General features: G+C 42.8%; 1 protein-coding gene across 1 annotated transcript in view; it reads left to right on the top strand.

Annotated features, from left to right (window-relative positions):
* Positions 1–15,946, top strand: part of C8A (complement component 8, alpha polypeptide) — a 64,808-nt gene that overhangs the window by 11,979 nt on the left and 36,883 nt on the right. The window contains exons 2-5 of the mRNA XM_012639494.1: positions 3,037–3,130; positions 7,995–8,139; positions 9,133–9,280; positions 13,447–13,636. Of these exons, the coding sequence (XP_012494948.1) occupies positions 3,037–3,130; positions 7,995–8,139; positions 9,133–9,280; positions 13,447–13,636 (577 nt within the window). The remainder of the gene's footprint in view (positions 1–3,036; positions 3,131–7,994; positions 8,140–9,132; positions 9,281–13,446; positions 13,637–15,946) is intronic.

Here is a 15,946-nt window from a genome sequence, read left to right as displayed (position 1 = left end):
AGTTAACTCTTCACAGGTGACTCATGAATTAGTGACTTGGAGGAGGAGGTGTTTCAGAGAGTGAGAAGGTCCAAAATGTGACCATGGAAGATAGGGGAGTGAAGAGAAGATTATTAGAAATAAGGAAAAGGAGCAACTGAGAGGACAGAGCGTTGGGTGGCTCATTTATAGGGATGATCAGTCTCTGAGAGTGAGATAGAGAGGAAGATTGTGAGCTGGGCGCTGAAGTTGTCTTTTGAGGGATGGTAAAGCTGGTGTATACTAGCATCGTTTCGTAGATCAGAGTTTCTCAAAGTGTGGTCTGCAGACCCCAGGGAACTCCCAAGATTGTCTCAGGGCATCTGTGAGTTCAAAATAATTTTCACAATAATACTAAGACATTATTTGCCCTTTTCACTGCGTTTATATTTGCAGTGATGTTACGAAAGCACTGGTGGATAAAGCTGCTGCGGCCTTGGTCGAAATCAAAGCAGTGGCACCAAACGCACAGGAAAACAATTGTTTTACTTGAGAAAGTCATTATTGAAGCAGTAAGGATTGCTAATTTTATTAAATCTCAATTCTTGAATGGATGTTATTTAAATATTCTATATGACAAAATGGGAAGAATGCATAAAGAACTTCCTGTACACTGAGAATGATGGTTGTCTTGAGGAAGAGCAAATGTTTGAGTTCTAAGTCAAAATAGCCACTTGTCTTGGTTTGGGCTGCTATAACAAATGACCCTGGACTAGTAGATTAAGCAAAAAACATTAATTTCTCACAGTTCTGGAGGCTGAGAAGTCCAAGGTCAAGGCGTTGGCTGGTTCACCGTCTGGTAACGGCCTGCTTCCTGGTTCATAGGTGTCTGTCTTCTCACTGTATTCTCGTGTGGTAGAAGGGTCGAGGGAAGTCTCCGTGGTCTCTTTAGTAAGCACACTAATCTCATTCATGAGGGCTCCACCCTCATGACCTAATCACTTCCAAAAGTGTCCATCTCCTAATACCATCACTTTGAGGATTAGGTTTCAACATATTAATTTTTGGGGGACAAAAACATTCAATCCACAAAGACCACTTTTTTCCTGGAACATCATTTTTACTGGACTAAATAACTGCCAGAAAAGCTATGGTTATTCAGGCTTAGATAGTTGGCATATATTACCTCAAAAATTCAGGGAGCCTATCACTTTAAGGAAAACAAATGACATTCTTTATTACCAATGTCAAAATTTGAGCTTTCATCAGAAAATTAAAATTTTGAAAAACAAATCCACCACCATGAGCTTAATAAGATCAATGGTAATATTAAAAAGTTTGACTTTTTATATTATATAGTAAAATGTGTTAATATTTGTGAGATATGCATACTCAGTGAACTATTATTTTCCAAATTTCTAATGCCTGATGTTGTAGAAATCATACATGGGCACAAGATCCATTCAAAGTATATATAGACCAATGGATTGTAATGTAACAAAGTACAAAAAAATTCATTGACATGTTTTCAGGTTCTACATTGCAACTAACGTAAGAAATCACCACTTGTCAAGTTTTGGTGTAATACTAGAGGAGAATATCCACAGTCATCTACAAAGACCATTAAAATACTCCTCCTTTTTCAACTACATGACCGTGTAAGGCGGGGTTTTATTCATAGACTTTAACCAAAATAACATACAGCAATGGATTGAATGAAGAAGCAAAAAGTACCTGCTTTCTACTAATCCAGACATTAAAGGGATTTGCAAAAATGTAGAATTAGGGTAACATGTAATGAATTTGTTATTGTAATTTTAGATAAATAAATATTTTGAAAATCTCTCAGTTTTTATTTTTAATTCTGTGCATATTGATAGATCTATCCCACTTAAGGCTCTTCGGGGTCTTCAATAATTAGTTGGAGTATAAAGGGGTCCTGAGATCAAAACTTTGAGAACCAGCATTAAAGACGAACATAGTTTTCCTGACTATTCCACAGTTCCTTGTCTGGGGTTTCAACCTCGGTGTCATCATTCATCAAAAGTAGCAGCTCACTACATAATTAGCATGAGATTGGAAGTACTTTTTTCCCTGCACTTGGGAGATGATTGTGTCATTCATCACAGCAGAGGCTGCCTGGCTCTCCGAGGCTGTGGCAATTCTGGTGGTGACAGACGGTCTTCCTACTTTGCCAAGTGAGCTCACCTGGTGTTGAAGTTTCAGCAGCAGCAGCAGTGGTGATGCTACGGGGAGAGGCTAATATTTGCAGCCAGGCAGGCTCATGGCTTGCCACTCTGACCCTGAATGAGACTTTTAGCCTATGAGGAAGCAACATGGGATAAAAAAGATCATGGCCTTGGAGACACATTCTCTCATTTCTGTTGACAGATTTGTAAAATGAAGCAGCATGATGATTGGAAATAGGAAGTGGGCTTTGTCATCGAACCATCTAGTTCAAATTTGACCTCCTTCATCCCTGGGCTATTGCTTCAGAGGTTACCTAGCTTTTAGGAATCTCAGCTTTCTTACATTGTATATAAAATAGGGCTAATAATATTTATCTCTCAGGATTGTTATAGAGATTGAGACAATCCATGTAAAATATCAGCATGTAATAATGAAAGCCAACCTTTAGTAAACGCTTCATAGGCATTTCAACGTATTTTCAATAACCCTATTAGATAATGCTATTTTTAACATAGTTTTACAGATGGGGAAGCTGTAGCTCAGAGATGTTAAGCAACTTGCTTAACATCAAAGCCAGCGAGTTGTTATGATTCACTCAATCCTCTTCCACATTCTCAACCACTGAGCTTTCTGCTACTTTGGCTTTCCAAAAATTTCCAAAACTTGTTAGCCCTCTTGAGTACTCATCCCACCTGGGATTGACACAGTATTAAAGGGATAATTTACATAAACCCTCCAGCGGCATACCTGCATATAGTAGGAGCACAATAAATAATCATTCCTTATTTCTTACAAACCATGTTTTACTGGAAGGAAAATGTGCACAGTTTTCTCCTTTGCTTAAATTTTGTATCTCAAAATTGATTCAGGGGTCTTTCCTCTCTTTAGGAGAGTAAGTCGATCTGCTACCCCCACAGCAGTTACCTGCCAGCTGAGCAACTGGTCGGAGTGGACAGATTGCTTTCCATGCCAGGACAAAAAGGTAAGACATTTACGACCAAGTTTGGGCCATTTCACATTTGATTTGTGTATTAGGCATTCAAATGGAGATAAGCAGTTGGGGCTATGATTCTAAGGGTCTGGGGAGAAATGGGTATTTGAAAGCTACGGGCATTTGTAAGGCATTATTGGGTGGGGCTGCAAATGGCGTGTATGTTATGACTCAGAAGCAGAAAAGTGGCCATCTGGACATGGGCACATTTATCCCCGATGGCCTCTCTGGGTCCTGGCCAATCTATTGCCCTCTAATGTGGGTCATCTGGAGGGACTAATGGATTAGTAACAAAATGCCAAGCTGCTCACAGGGAGCTGAGTAATGATGTACATAGCTAGGTAAACCAGGGCATGCCAAGAAGGGTGCACCCAAGGATTCCACGTTCAGAAACTGAAAAGGCCAATGAACAAAGGTGTGTCTATTTTGCCCATCTAAATGGTTTTGAGCGGTCCAAAAGAATCCCTAAGCCCCTTGGCATTTGAAGGGAAGGGGGACATTGGGAGCTCTCTGCTCACAGGGAGGAGTCAGAATCACTGGCTCATGGTAAAATAAAATACACTCTAACTTCTCCGTTTTATCATTGTTTTGAAATCCCCTTCAGTCAACACATGCCTATAGTGGATGCTCCTTTCCCCACGGGGCAGGCCTGTTGAGTGGAAGTGTTTAAGCTTCAATTCTGCAGTTTAAGATTTAACACAGTCCCTTATCTGCTATGTTAATTTGGACATTTTTTTATCCTCTCTGTGCCTCAGTTTCCTTGTCTATGAATGGGGGTTATAGAATTATTACGAGCACTAAGTGAGTAATGCGTGCAAAGTGTTTTTCATGGTGTCTGGCTCAGAGCAAGTGTTCAACAAATGTCAGCTGTTTCTCTAGCTACTATCTGTGTCTGCCTCTGCAACCCCACTGCCCTTGCCCTGAGTCCAGCCCTGCTCTCCTCTCACCTGAGCTCTTGCAGGGCCTGCAGATGGTCATCCTGCCTCCAGGTCCACCCCTCAGTTAGACACAGAGGTGCCCTGAGTGTCTCTGATGCGTGGTTCAAAATTGCAGAGCTATTAAGTGGTGGAAGCACACACAATTTGGACGTAGTTTATTCAACATCAAGGCCTAAAATTCGTTATTCTGCCTTTCCCATCTCTGAGAATTTAAAAGTATCTGCCCCTAAATTCTCATTTTGCTATGATATCCTGTATTAGTTTCCTGAGGCAGCTTTAATGAATCGCCACAAACTTGTTGGCTTAAAACAATAGAAAGTTATGGAGGCCTGGAGTCTGAAATCAAGGTGTCGGCAGGGCCATGCTCCCTCCTGGAGGCTCCAGGGGAGAATTTCTTCTTTATCTCCTCCAACTTTTGGTGGCTGTTGACAATTCTTAACCCGTGGCTGCATCACTCCAATCTCCACCTCCCTGGCCGCGCTGCCATCTCCTCTTCTGGGTGTCTTTTCCTCTGCGTGTCTGCCTTGTTCTTACGAGACACTATGATGGCATTTGGGGCCACCCAGGTAATCCAGGGGAATCTCCTCATCTCAAAAGCCTTAATAAACCTGCAAAGACCCCTTTTCCAAATAAGGTAACATTTATAAATTCCATGGGTTAGGACTTGGTATCTTTGTGTGGACATTATTCAACCAATTATACATTCTAAACTAAGCTTTTCTCATGTGTTTCAGTTTGGACAGCAAATAGTCAGCACAAGCGAACGACTTGTAGTTTAGATCAGAATGGAATTACTTTCTTAGTGACTCAAAAGGACATGTGTTTTTAAAAGTATTCCTTAAAATAATTAAATTCTGTTAATTATTCAACTGAAAGACTATCCTAGTTTCTTTTTATTAATATGTTTCTCCCTTTCAAAATCACCCAAACAAAGATGTGCATTTCTGGAAAGAAACATCATCTACTAGCTAGAAAAGAAAATTATGTCTTAATGATACCAACCACAGGCAATAGCACGGAGAAGTCCCTAAGGGAGTATCGGCACCAACCTTCCTGCAACACAGTATCTTCATTATTTGATAGCAACCTGGAGAACAGGGAACTGATGGGAATGAACCCTACGGCTTGCACCATTATTCCACGTATAGGTGCCATAGGAAGGATGATAATAGCAGTAACGGTGACCACTTATTAAATAATTTCTAGGTACCAGGCACTGTGCTAATGCTTTAAATAGTCTTGACTTCCACAGCCAACTATAAATGTAAACAATAGATATCATCATCCATTTTGTTTAGGTCACCCATCAAGAAAGTGGCACAGCCTAGATTTAAAACTTGGTCAGTCTGACTCCAAAAGTCCTGAGTGGCTAATCACTGCACTCTACTACGATTGTTCTGCAGTGTCATGAGTGACATTAGCAGTCATTGATGCCAGTTCCTTCTGGAGTAGCCCAACAGCCAGCTACAGGAATGATGACAAAATTGGTAACTACTATTACGGAGTATGTACCAGAAGCCTGTCAAAGTGCCAGTTTTTTCACATACATTATCACTAATCTTTGCAACACTCTCAGATATATCTCACTCTACAAATGAGAAAACTGAGGATCAGAGATGTTAAGTAGTTTACCTAGTGATGCACATACACTAAGTGGCAGAGCTGGAATTCTCACCTAGCTTGAAATGGGATTTGTAATAATACTCAAACTCATAAACTTGATTATGATTAAATAATATAAAGAATGTAAAGTGGCCAAGAGTAAGCACTCAATAAATGGCAGCTACCATTACCATTATCATGTTGGTAACTACAGGTTTTAAAAATCTAATGAACTTTTTGAAAGAGCAAGAAAGAAAGTCGGCTCTGTGTTTGTATGCTGATCACTCCTTTATTTGCTGTGCCGAGAGGCAGGAGTGTGGGTGGAAAATTGAAATATCCTGATATTCCCCAATTGATCATTAATTATAATCTCTTCCTGCAGAGTTTACAAACCTCTTACCACTGTTATTAACTGAAAGGCAGGACAGGCAAATGACCAGGTCCAACCTTCGCCTCTCCTTGCCTACTCTGCCCTTTTGCTAACGAGCGGGTGGCGTAGACAGAGGTGGGCAAGAGGAGGGTAAGCTGCACTTCTCTACCTGTGAAATCGTCTGGAAAAGACTACGTGGATACCAATAACCATGTAAAAACCACCTCTGTCAATTGAATACCAACAATATACCAGGCACAGGGCTAGGGGCTTTTTCATACATTCTCTCACTTAGAGCTCACACAGTCCCTTCAAGGTGAGGTGCTGTGACACCCATTTTACATACCAGAAAACAGAAGCTCAGAAAAGGTAAGTGACTTGGTCAGTCAGTAAGCAAATCTGGGCTCTGAACCCAAATCCATCTAATCTTCATGCCCGTATTCAACTGTAGGACACAGGTGAAAGAATCATTGGTAACTGTACTTAGGCCGTTGAGGTCAACCACCTCATTTTACAGATTTAGAAACTGAGCCACCTAGAAACAGGCCCTAATGCTTCATACAGCAAGTAAGAAATGGATTCAGGTCAGAAACTCGCTTCTCTTGCTGCCCAAATCATTGCTTTCTTGTTTAGATACTAACATTTTTGAAGGAGGGGCCTGTGGACTGAGCCCAGGACACAGGAAGCAGAAAATATGGGGCTGCCCATTCCCAGATCGGACACTCTGTGTACATGTTCTGCATGCAACATTCTTTGTATTATTGTACATTTTATCTCCTCAACTAAACACTAAACTTCTTGAAGGCAGGGATAGGACCTCATATTTCTGTGCATATGCTAGTCTTCAGCTTCCTCCTTCTACACTAGTGCCTAACACCATACGCTACATAGAAAGCACTATCAGGAAACCCCAGAGCCCCAAGACGGGTATGCATTTTAATTCTTTCCTTCCTTCCATCAACAAGTATTTATTCATCTGCAGTCAAGGTTGGCCCCAGGCACTCAGATAATGTCTTCAGAGCTCTCTTTGTCTGTCTCTTGAATGGGCTCTTTCAACATGATAGGTGAGATGATTGATCACTTGATGCCCACAATTCCCAGCAACTCCAATGGAAAAAGCAGCTGTCTTTTCCAAAAAGAAAATCTCCAGAAAGGACCATGATCAACCTGGGTTGAGTCACGTGCCAATTCCTGAAGCAATCATTGTACCTAGGCAGATGTGGCGCTCTGGTTGGCAGGGCCTGGTTTATACCCACACATCCCTGTGCCTGAGGGGGTGAGATCATCCCCACCTGAACTGTTTGAGATATATCCTAAGGAAAGGGAGGAAGGCTGTGTCCAGAAGAAATGCCGCAAAGGAAAAGCAACAAATGTCTTCCAAATGTACCTCCTGTGTCCCTGACTGTAAGTCAAGTGACAAGTGTATGAAGCCAAATCAGATGTGTTCCTCCCTTCATGGCTCCTACCCCTGTAGGCAAATCGCTCACAGACTGGTGGGAGATACAGACAAATAAGTGGGTGCTTGATCACAGTCTCAGGTGACACATGTCAGGAGAAAGGGACGCTCTCAAACCTGCAGAATGTGTCACTTAGTTAGTGAAGGCTTTCCAGAGAAGGTAAACCATGAGTCTTGAGAGATGAATAGGAATTTAACTGGCTGAAGAAGGGGAAACAGAGATCGATACTAGCAAGTAGACAGACTCTAGAAATATCTTGTCCAAGGCTTTCATCTGATGTTTGGAGGCCTTATTCAGTATTGCAGCTGGGGATGGTGCCACCTCTGGTTGAATGCCACTGTTTATGCACATTCATCCCCTCAAAAGACAGTTCTGTAGGCAGCTCTCAATCATTAGATAGTTATTTCTTATGTTGAGCTGACACCTGCCTGCACAAATCTCGGTTGATTGATTGACAAAAATGTGTCTGGTTCAAAAATCTGATTTAGTACCGATACCGGAGCCTCTTGCAGCCAAACAAGTTTGGGGGAACCATCTGCAGTGGGGATGTCTGGGATCAAGCCAGCTGTTCCAGTCCCACAGCTTGTCAAAGCCAAGCACAATGTGGACAGGATTTCCAGTGTAAGGAGACAGGTGAGTAGTCTTCCAGTGGGAAGACAGCTGTGCTTGTCAAACATAACATGCGAAACACTTCCTCAGGGAGCTTATTAGGATGCAGACTCCTGAGCCCTTCCCTTAGAGGTTGCCGTGCTGTAGGTTTGGGATGGAGCCCAGGAATCTGCATTTTTAAACCAAGTCAGCAGCCCAAGTAATTTTGGTTCAAGTTTGTGGGAATAGCTGTTGATTCATTTAGAAAATGTACAAGTCATTCCTTCATCTACTCATTAAACAAATATCATTGGGAACATATTATGTGCGAGGCAGTGTGCTACCTGTTGTTAATATAGAGATTAAAACATAATGCACCTGACTTTGAGGGACTCCTAGTCTGTTTGGGAGAGAGACCTTCAAGGAGTCTATTGCAGTACCCTGTACAGCCACTGCAATGGGTGTATGCACATGGCCCAGTGGGACTGTCCAGCAGGAGGTGCCCAAAACTGCTCCGGGGAGTCAGGGCAGGCTTCAAAATGGTACTTAAGCTGAGACTTGGAAAATAAAGTAAAACTTTCTAGGAGAAAGAACACACAAAAACATGGGGATCGGGGACTCCTAATTGGTACAGAATATCTGTAGCATCAGGGCTTTGGGAAGAGAGACAGATGATGGGTCATTGAGGGAACCAGGGGCCGGGTAGGTAACCAGGGGCCAGACTATCACATTTGGAAGAGGAGGAGTGGGGAGCTACTAGAGGATACAGAGTGAGGGGATGTCATGGCTAGTTGGTATTTTAGAAAGATTACTGGGGGTTGCAATGCAGAGGCTGGGAGAGAGACTTGGGCAAGGCCTAAGCTTGGGGGCTGCAGATGGGAGCTCACCAGGCTGGGAAGGAGGGCAGAGGCAGCGAGGACAGAGAGAGGCTGGGACGATGGGAGGACTATTTCAGGGTGGAAAGGACTTGGTGATCATGGTTGTGGGTGGTGAGGGAGAGGGGAGTCCGGAGAGCAGCCACAGCCTCTCCTCTCTCAGGTCGCTGCCTGAAACGCCACCTCGTGTGTAATGGAGACAGGGACTGCCTTGATGGCTCTGACGAGGACGACTGTGAAGATGTCAGGGCCATTGACGATGACTGCACCCAGTACGAACCAATTCCAGGATCCGAGAAGGCAGCTTTGGGGTGAGTCCCTGCCTGCTGGCTGTTCAGGAGCAGGGATGATTTCAATCATGAGTATTAATTTTGGGGACAGAAAGGGACCATTTTGGAGGGCTCCTCTGGAGTGCATCCCGTGAGGCAGCCCCTAAGGTGGCTTGCCCAGTCCCACCTACATGGCACTGCTCTCCCCTCCATGTCTCTGCCTAAGGGTCCTCATCTCCTTTCAGCCGTCCCCACTCCACTGCTCAGCACCTCTCACCCCTGTGCCATTTCTAAGGCCCTTTTAAGAAGCCACTTCTTCCATGAGGTCTTCCCTGATGTCCGCACAAGATAGCCCTTTCTCTGACACTTGATCCAAGCGTCCTTTCTAATAGCCCCGCTCACAATCTGCTTTGCACTGTAGTCACTCATACAACTAGGGCTAGCAGTGAGACAGAGAAGGCCTTTAACACCCACTTCGCTGTTGCTTACTTAAACCCCCAAGGCCACAGTTTCTTTGTCTTTATCTGTTAAGATTCAATCAGCCTTGATTCTAACTTTCTTCATCATTCAGGTTCAGTTCCTTGAATGCATCATACTCTTTCCTTTCGAGCCTTGATAAACTTGGCTCCTTCTTTCTGCAACGTTCTTCCCCATATTCCTGATCTGGATAACTCTTTACCTAGTGTTATGGACTGAACTGTTGTGAGATCACAGCCCACCTACTAGCTGGGATGGAACCCTGTAAGTGCATGTAGACACACGCTTATAAAAGATGAGCACAGTCTGTTTTCTTCCAGGTCAATCGTATTAGTTTGCTGGGATTACCATAACAAAGCACCACGACCTGGGTTGTGGTAGTTGCATTTAACCTGTGTGGCTTAAACAACAGAAATTCATTTTCTCACAATTCTGGAAGCTAGAAGTCTGAGTTCAAGGTGTCCACAGGGTGGTTTCTTCTGAGGCCTCTCTCCTTGGCTTGCAGATGACTGCCTGCTCCCTGTGTCCTCACACGTTCTTCCCTCTGTACTCATCTGTGTCCTAACTTCCCGTCTTGGAAGGACACCACCCACATTGGATGACCAGCCTAATGACCTCGTTTTGACTCAATGACCTCTTTAAGGACTCTATTTCCAAATACAGTCATGATATGAAGTCTTGAGGTTGGGGCTTCAACATACAAATGTTGGGAAGATGTAACTCAGCCCGTAACATCAATCAAAGAAGATTCTTGTAGATTTCAAAAGCGATCACGGAATAAACAGAGTAGAAGCATGAAATACTGAGGTGCTGAGCTGAAAAATAATCCCCTTTTCATTGCCAAAGAGATCACAAAGCATGACCCTGTGTGCCTGTGATTCAACGAGGAGCATTTCAAATACATTTTCTGAGCAGTGTGCTTCACCCACACCAAATTCTGAAACCAGCAAAATGGCCCTTCCTCCACTCCCGACAGCTGACGTTTTGATAGTCCTTCTGTTCCTCTCAGATCACAAAGACTTTTTTTGATATCTTACTTTTTTCTAATTTAAGCATTTCCCAGTTTTAAATTTTTATCTTTTGTTAGAGAAGTGATACAGGTTTGAGATAAGAATTGAGAATCTTCCTTCACCTCCCCCAACAGAACCCCACCCAATTGCCTTCTCTCCCCTTCCTAGAGCTGACCCCGTTAAAAGTTTAATGTAGATACTTCCAGATCATGTAAAAAAAAATGCATTGACAATATACATTGCATGGAAAATATACCTATGTGTACTGTGCATTATAGACATAGTTCTATTTTACATTAATGTGACCATATGATACATATTGTCTATAACTTGCATTTTTTCACTTAATAATACATTTAAGATTTCCTATTGTCATCTAATCTTTGACAAAGCAGACAAAAATATATTTTCAATCTCTTTTTAATAAGCTGCATAGTGTTCTATAACAGAGATCAGCAAACTATGGCCTGAAGGCCAAATTCAGCCTGCTGTTCTTGTAAATAAGGTTTTACCAGAACACAGCTTTTTGCCCTGCAAGGGCAGAGTTGAGTGGTTACGACACAGCCCTATGACCTGAGAAGCTTAAAATCCTTACTATCTAGCTCTTCATAAAAAAAAAAATCTGCTGACTTCTCTTCTATAGTATAACTAACTGTGTGGTAATTTATTTGACTGCTTCCTATTGAAAGATAATTAGATTCTTTCCCATTTTTTTCCTTTTATAAGCAATGCTGCAATGAACATTCTTATACACATAGTTTTGTATGCATGTGTGAATATTTCTGCATACTAGATTTCCAAAAGTAGTACTTTTTTGACCATGCCTTTTCATTGTCACTGGGGCTTTGCAACAGCTTTTCCAAATATATGTAGGCTTTCTTTATGCTTGGAGGTTATGATACACTCTTAGGGCTTACTGTTCCTTTGAGTTTTTGTTTGGTCTGTTGGAGGGGCTATATTTATAAACTACAGGCAGAAACATGTTCAATGGGCGGAAAGATAGAAACTGCAGAGGGAGGGAAGAGAAGCCAGATTTTACTGTCAACAAAATCTAGGAAAAAACCCAGCTGTGACTACAGGCAAGTTACTTAATTTTTCTGAGCTTCAATTTCTGCATTTGCGAAATTGTCATGAGGTTGAAAGCTAATCAAGCTAAATGTCTAGTAGAGTGTGTATTCAATTCATCATAGCTATTATTATATCACTTCCACTAATATGAAGAAAGAGATGAAGGAAGGAAGAGAAGAAGGAAGTTAACACACGTTGAATTTCTATGACCTGCCAGGTGCTCTATAATTATCCATTTATTCCTTTGAGGTGGGTTTTATTCACAGTTTATCCCCCGCTCCTTTTCTGCCTTTGTGCCTTTTTCACAGAGGGCACAAATAATTGTGATCTGTGCTATGCCACAGGTAGTCACTGAATGTCATGGGAACATAGAGGAGGGAGCACCTATCTGTCCAGAGCATTCGAAGAAGACTGTGGACAGGAGGCAATGTGTGAGTTGGGTCTTAAAGCCTAAATAGGAGTTTGAGAGATAAACAGAAGCAATAATTTTATTATCTGTAACATAAGAGGCTTTGATTGTCGGGTGTTAGAGCTCTTAGCCAACTCTAATGTTTTTGTTCTGTTAACTTTTCCTTTGTAGAAAATTAAATCTGTATTTCACTTGCTTGACATTGTATTTTACCTAAATATGGTAAAACCATCCATGTCTTAAAACATGGAACCTGGGCAGATAGATTTTAAATACTCCAGAGAGGGAAGTATGGGAAAATATTTCTGGAAGAATATTTGGCTAGGGAAAAATAAGTACCATTTGTTGCATGCTTAATAGGTACTATCAACTTTACTTCTGCTTTAATTTAATGCTCTCATTTAGACTTCACAAAAACCATGAGAGGTAGGTATTATTATATCTGTTCTTTAAACGAGGCAAATGAACTTCAGAGAGCTTCTAGAAGGCATTCAAAGTCCCACAGCTAGTAGTGGCAGAGCTGGAAATTAAACAGGAGTCTCCCTGACTTTCAAACTGTGCACCCTCTGACATCCCAAGCTGCCTTGAAGATGATGGCCTTTCTGAGGATTAGATTCTCAACCTTAGCAATGTCAGTTACACCCAATCTTCCAAACTTATTTTTTCGTAAGCAGAGCTCTTTTGTGAAATGATATTAACAACAGCAGCAACATTTATTCATTACTTAATTATGCTGAGCACAGTTATGATTCCTTTACATGTTTTAACTGATATTTCACCCTATGAAGGTGGTAGTATTATTAACTGCTTTTTACAAATGACTAAACTGAGGCACAGAGAGGTTAAATGATTTGCCTGAGGTCACACAGCTAGATGTGGCAGAGCTGGGAAATGGGCCCAGACTGTCTGACTCCTGTGCTTAGACTTATGATAATTGTGCATATTTCTCTCTATCTTATTCAACAAATATATAGGGGTGCCTGTTATGTGGGAGCATTCTTCTGGATGCTGAATGGAGCTGTCTAGATGTTCTGGTTAAAGAGAACCTGGGGGCTCAAGCCAGCCCACTCAGTCTCCCAGTGTTACCAAAAGTGGCCCTTAACCTACTTGGAGGAACCCTAGGGCTCCATAGAACACAGATTGAGAAACTACTGCTTGAACCAGCTACCTCTTCCAGAGAATGACATTTTATGCTACCTTCGCCTTTCCAATGCTCTCTCGCAGAAGCTGCTTTTTCAATTTAGGTACAATATCCTGACCCAGGAAGAAACTCAGAGCGTGTATGACGCCAGGTATTACGGGGGCCAGTGTGAGACGGTATACAACGGGGAGTGGAGGGAACTTCGGTATGACCCCACCTGTGAGCAGCTCTACTATGGAGACGATGAGAAGTACTTCCGGAAACCCTACAACTTCCTGAAGTACCACTTCGAAGTAAGTCTGAACGGGGAGGTTCTCAGGCCCCCGTAGGCAGGGTGGCAGGGAGCGAGAGGACTGCTGATGGAGATGTCTTGCTCTGGAAGCTTTTATTTCCTGTAGAGCTGGCTCGGGGTTGAAGGCCCTTCTGTGCCTGCCCCTACACATGCTCCGTGTTGAAGGGTGCTAAGAGGCACTGAGAGGGGTAGCATAAACGTGGCCACCCGCCTGCTAAATCTGGGCTCCACGCCAAGATTAATTAAACAGATCTGGGGCCCTATTCTCTAGGTTGCCAGTCACGAGATCTATTTCCAAGCTGTGGCTCTGTTAGACTGCAACTGCATAAGACCTCGAGCAACTCACTGCCTGTCCCTGGCCCGGGTACTAATCTGTGAAGTGGCGGCAAGACAGGGCATAGATGGGCAGGGTTCTGAGACCTATGCCCCAACTATGCCCAAGGGCAGCTCACACTGATCATTTTCACATCTCGGCTTGTTGTATATGATTTTGTTTGATGAAAGGGTTCTTCTGTTCAAAAGAGCTATGAAAATGCTGGTAATCTCTAAGATTCCCTCCACCTCTAAACTCCTGTGGTCTCCTGGCCACTTGGAGCACCACATAGCTCACGATCAGTCCAGAGCCCACTCAGAGCCATCCATTTCTTCGCCCCTCATCCTGTGGGTGAGACGTCCATACAGCAAACATCAGTGAATGCTTACCATGTATCGGCTTTCTACTTACACATAAATTCTCCCATTTAATCCCCACAATGCAGTGAGATAGATGATATCATCACCCCATTTTAGATATAAAAAGAAAGCGTGATAAAGGAATAAAGTATCAGGCCCAAACTGTACTGCAGTAGGTGGCAGAGACAAGATTCAAACCCAGGTCTGTGTGAACTAAGCCCAGGCTGTACATGAATTAGAGGAGTGGATAGACTAAATACACTATAACTATAGAGAGAGACTGTAGCATCCCAGGATTCTAAATAATTATCTAGTCACATCCTCCCCTTCCCCAAGTTTCTCTCAAGAGGAAAGTATTGACATAACCCACAATTGCAGAGATGTGGAATCAACCCAAGTACCCATCAGTACCTGAGTGGATTAATAAAATGTGATATATGAATACCATGGAGTATACAAAAAACAATGGTGATATAGCACCAACAGCCACAAAAAACAATGATGATATAGCACCTCTTATGTTATCCTGGATAGAGCTGGAACCCATTCTACTAAGAGAAGTATCCCAAGAATGGAAAAATAAGCACCACATGTACTCACCATCAAATTGGTATTAAGCAAGCAACACTTAAGTGCACATATAGTAATAACATTCATCGGATATTGGGCAGATGGAAGGGGTGAGGAGGGGATGGGTATGTTCACACCTAATGGGTGCGGTGCACACCATCTGGGGGATGGACATGCTTGAAGCTCTGACTCAGGTGGGGCAAAGGCAATATATGTAACCTAAATATTTGTACCCCTGTAGTATGCTGGAATAAAAAATATTTTAAAAAGTATTGGCAGAAAATAAGTCCAGGCTTATGGGGTCTATTTTTAAGAAGTTTTCTCCCCCAACCCCACACCCACCCCTACCCCCTACCCCATTTCAGGCTTATGGTAAGCCAAGCTGGAAGACACAGACAATGCCATGTTCCCGATCTCAAGAAAGGTCTAGGGTCTATGTATAGGCAAGACAGAGTAGGCTATGACTTGGGAACAAAGAATTCTCAAATCTCAGCAGCTGGAAGTGATGATGCCTTGCGTGTGCTACTTGTCTGTCCTCAGGAAGAAAGGAAGCTGATCATCATGGGCACTCGGGGACTCAAAGTAATGGAGGCTCCATTTCAACACATGCTCTTATGATTGCTGAGAAGCTCCTTGCAGGCCCCTAAGGCTTGTCTCGTCGGCTCAGCAAAGCACAAGACCATGCCTCAGTTCAAGTCAGTGAGAAATGCAACCCTGTAATGTGCCTGGAATGAAATGACCAAACCCTTGTGGGCAGCACTGAAGGCACCGCTGCCTCGGATGATCACGATCTGCATAGCTTCCTTTGCCCCTTTCCTCCTGGGTCCGTGCCCCGGTGTGGCTTTCTGTATCTCTCCATTGCAAGGACAAGCGGCTGGCCTTCCTCCTCTCCAGGAAGGATGAGCCAGCTGGAAAGAAATCCACGCTCAAACAATATAACATTTGATCAGAATCGTGTGTGTACATGCACGAAGTACATAAACATTTTAACAGTACCACTAAACACTAACTAACATTGCTGCATTTTCTGTATTTTAGTATCAATCTGATACCCAGATTAGACTTATAA

This window comes from Propithecus coquereli, unplaced genomic scaffold (genome assembly GCF_000956105.1).
Source record: "Propithecus coquereli isolate 6110/MARCELLA unplaced genomic scaffold, Pcoq_1.0 Scaffold14, whole genome shotgun sequence".
NCBI classification, from domain to species: domain Eukaryota; kingdom Metazoa; phylum Chordata; class Mammalia; order Primates; family Indriidae; genus Propithecus; species Propithecus coquereli.
The sequence above is the reverse complement of the archived record's forward strand: the minus strand, read 5'-3'. Positions and strand labels throughout refer to the sequence as shown.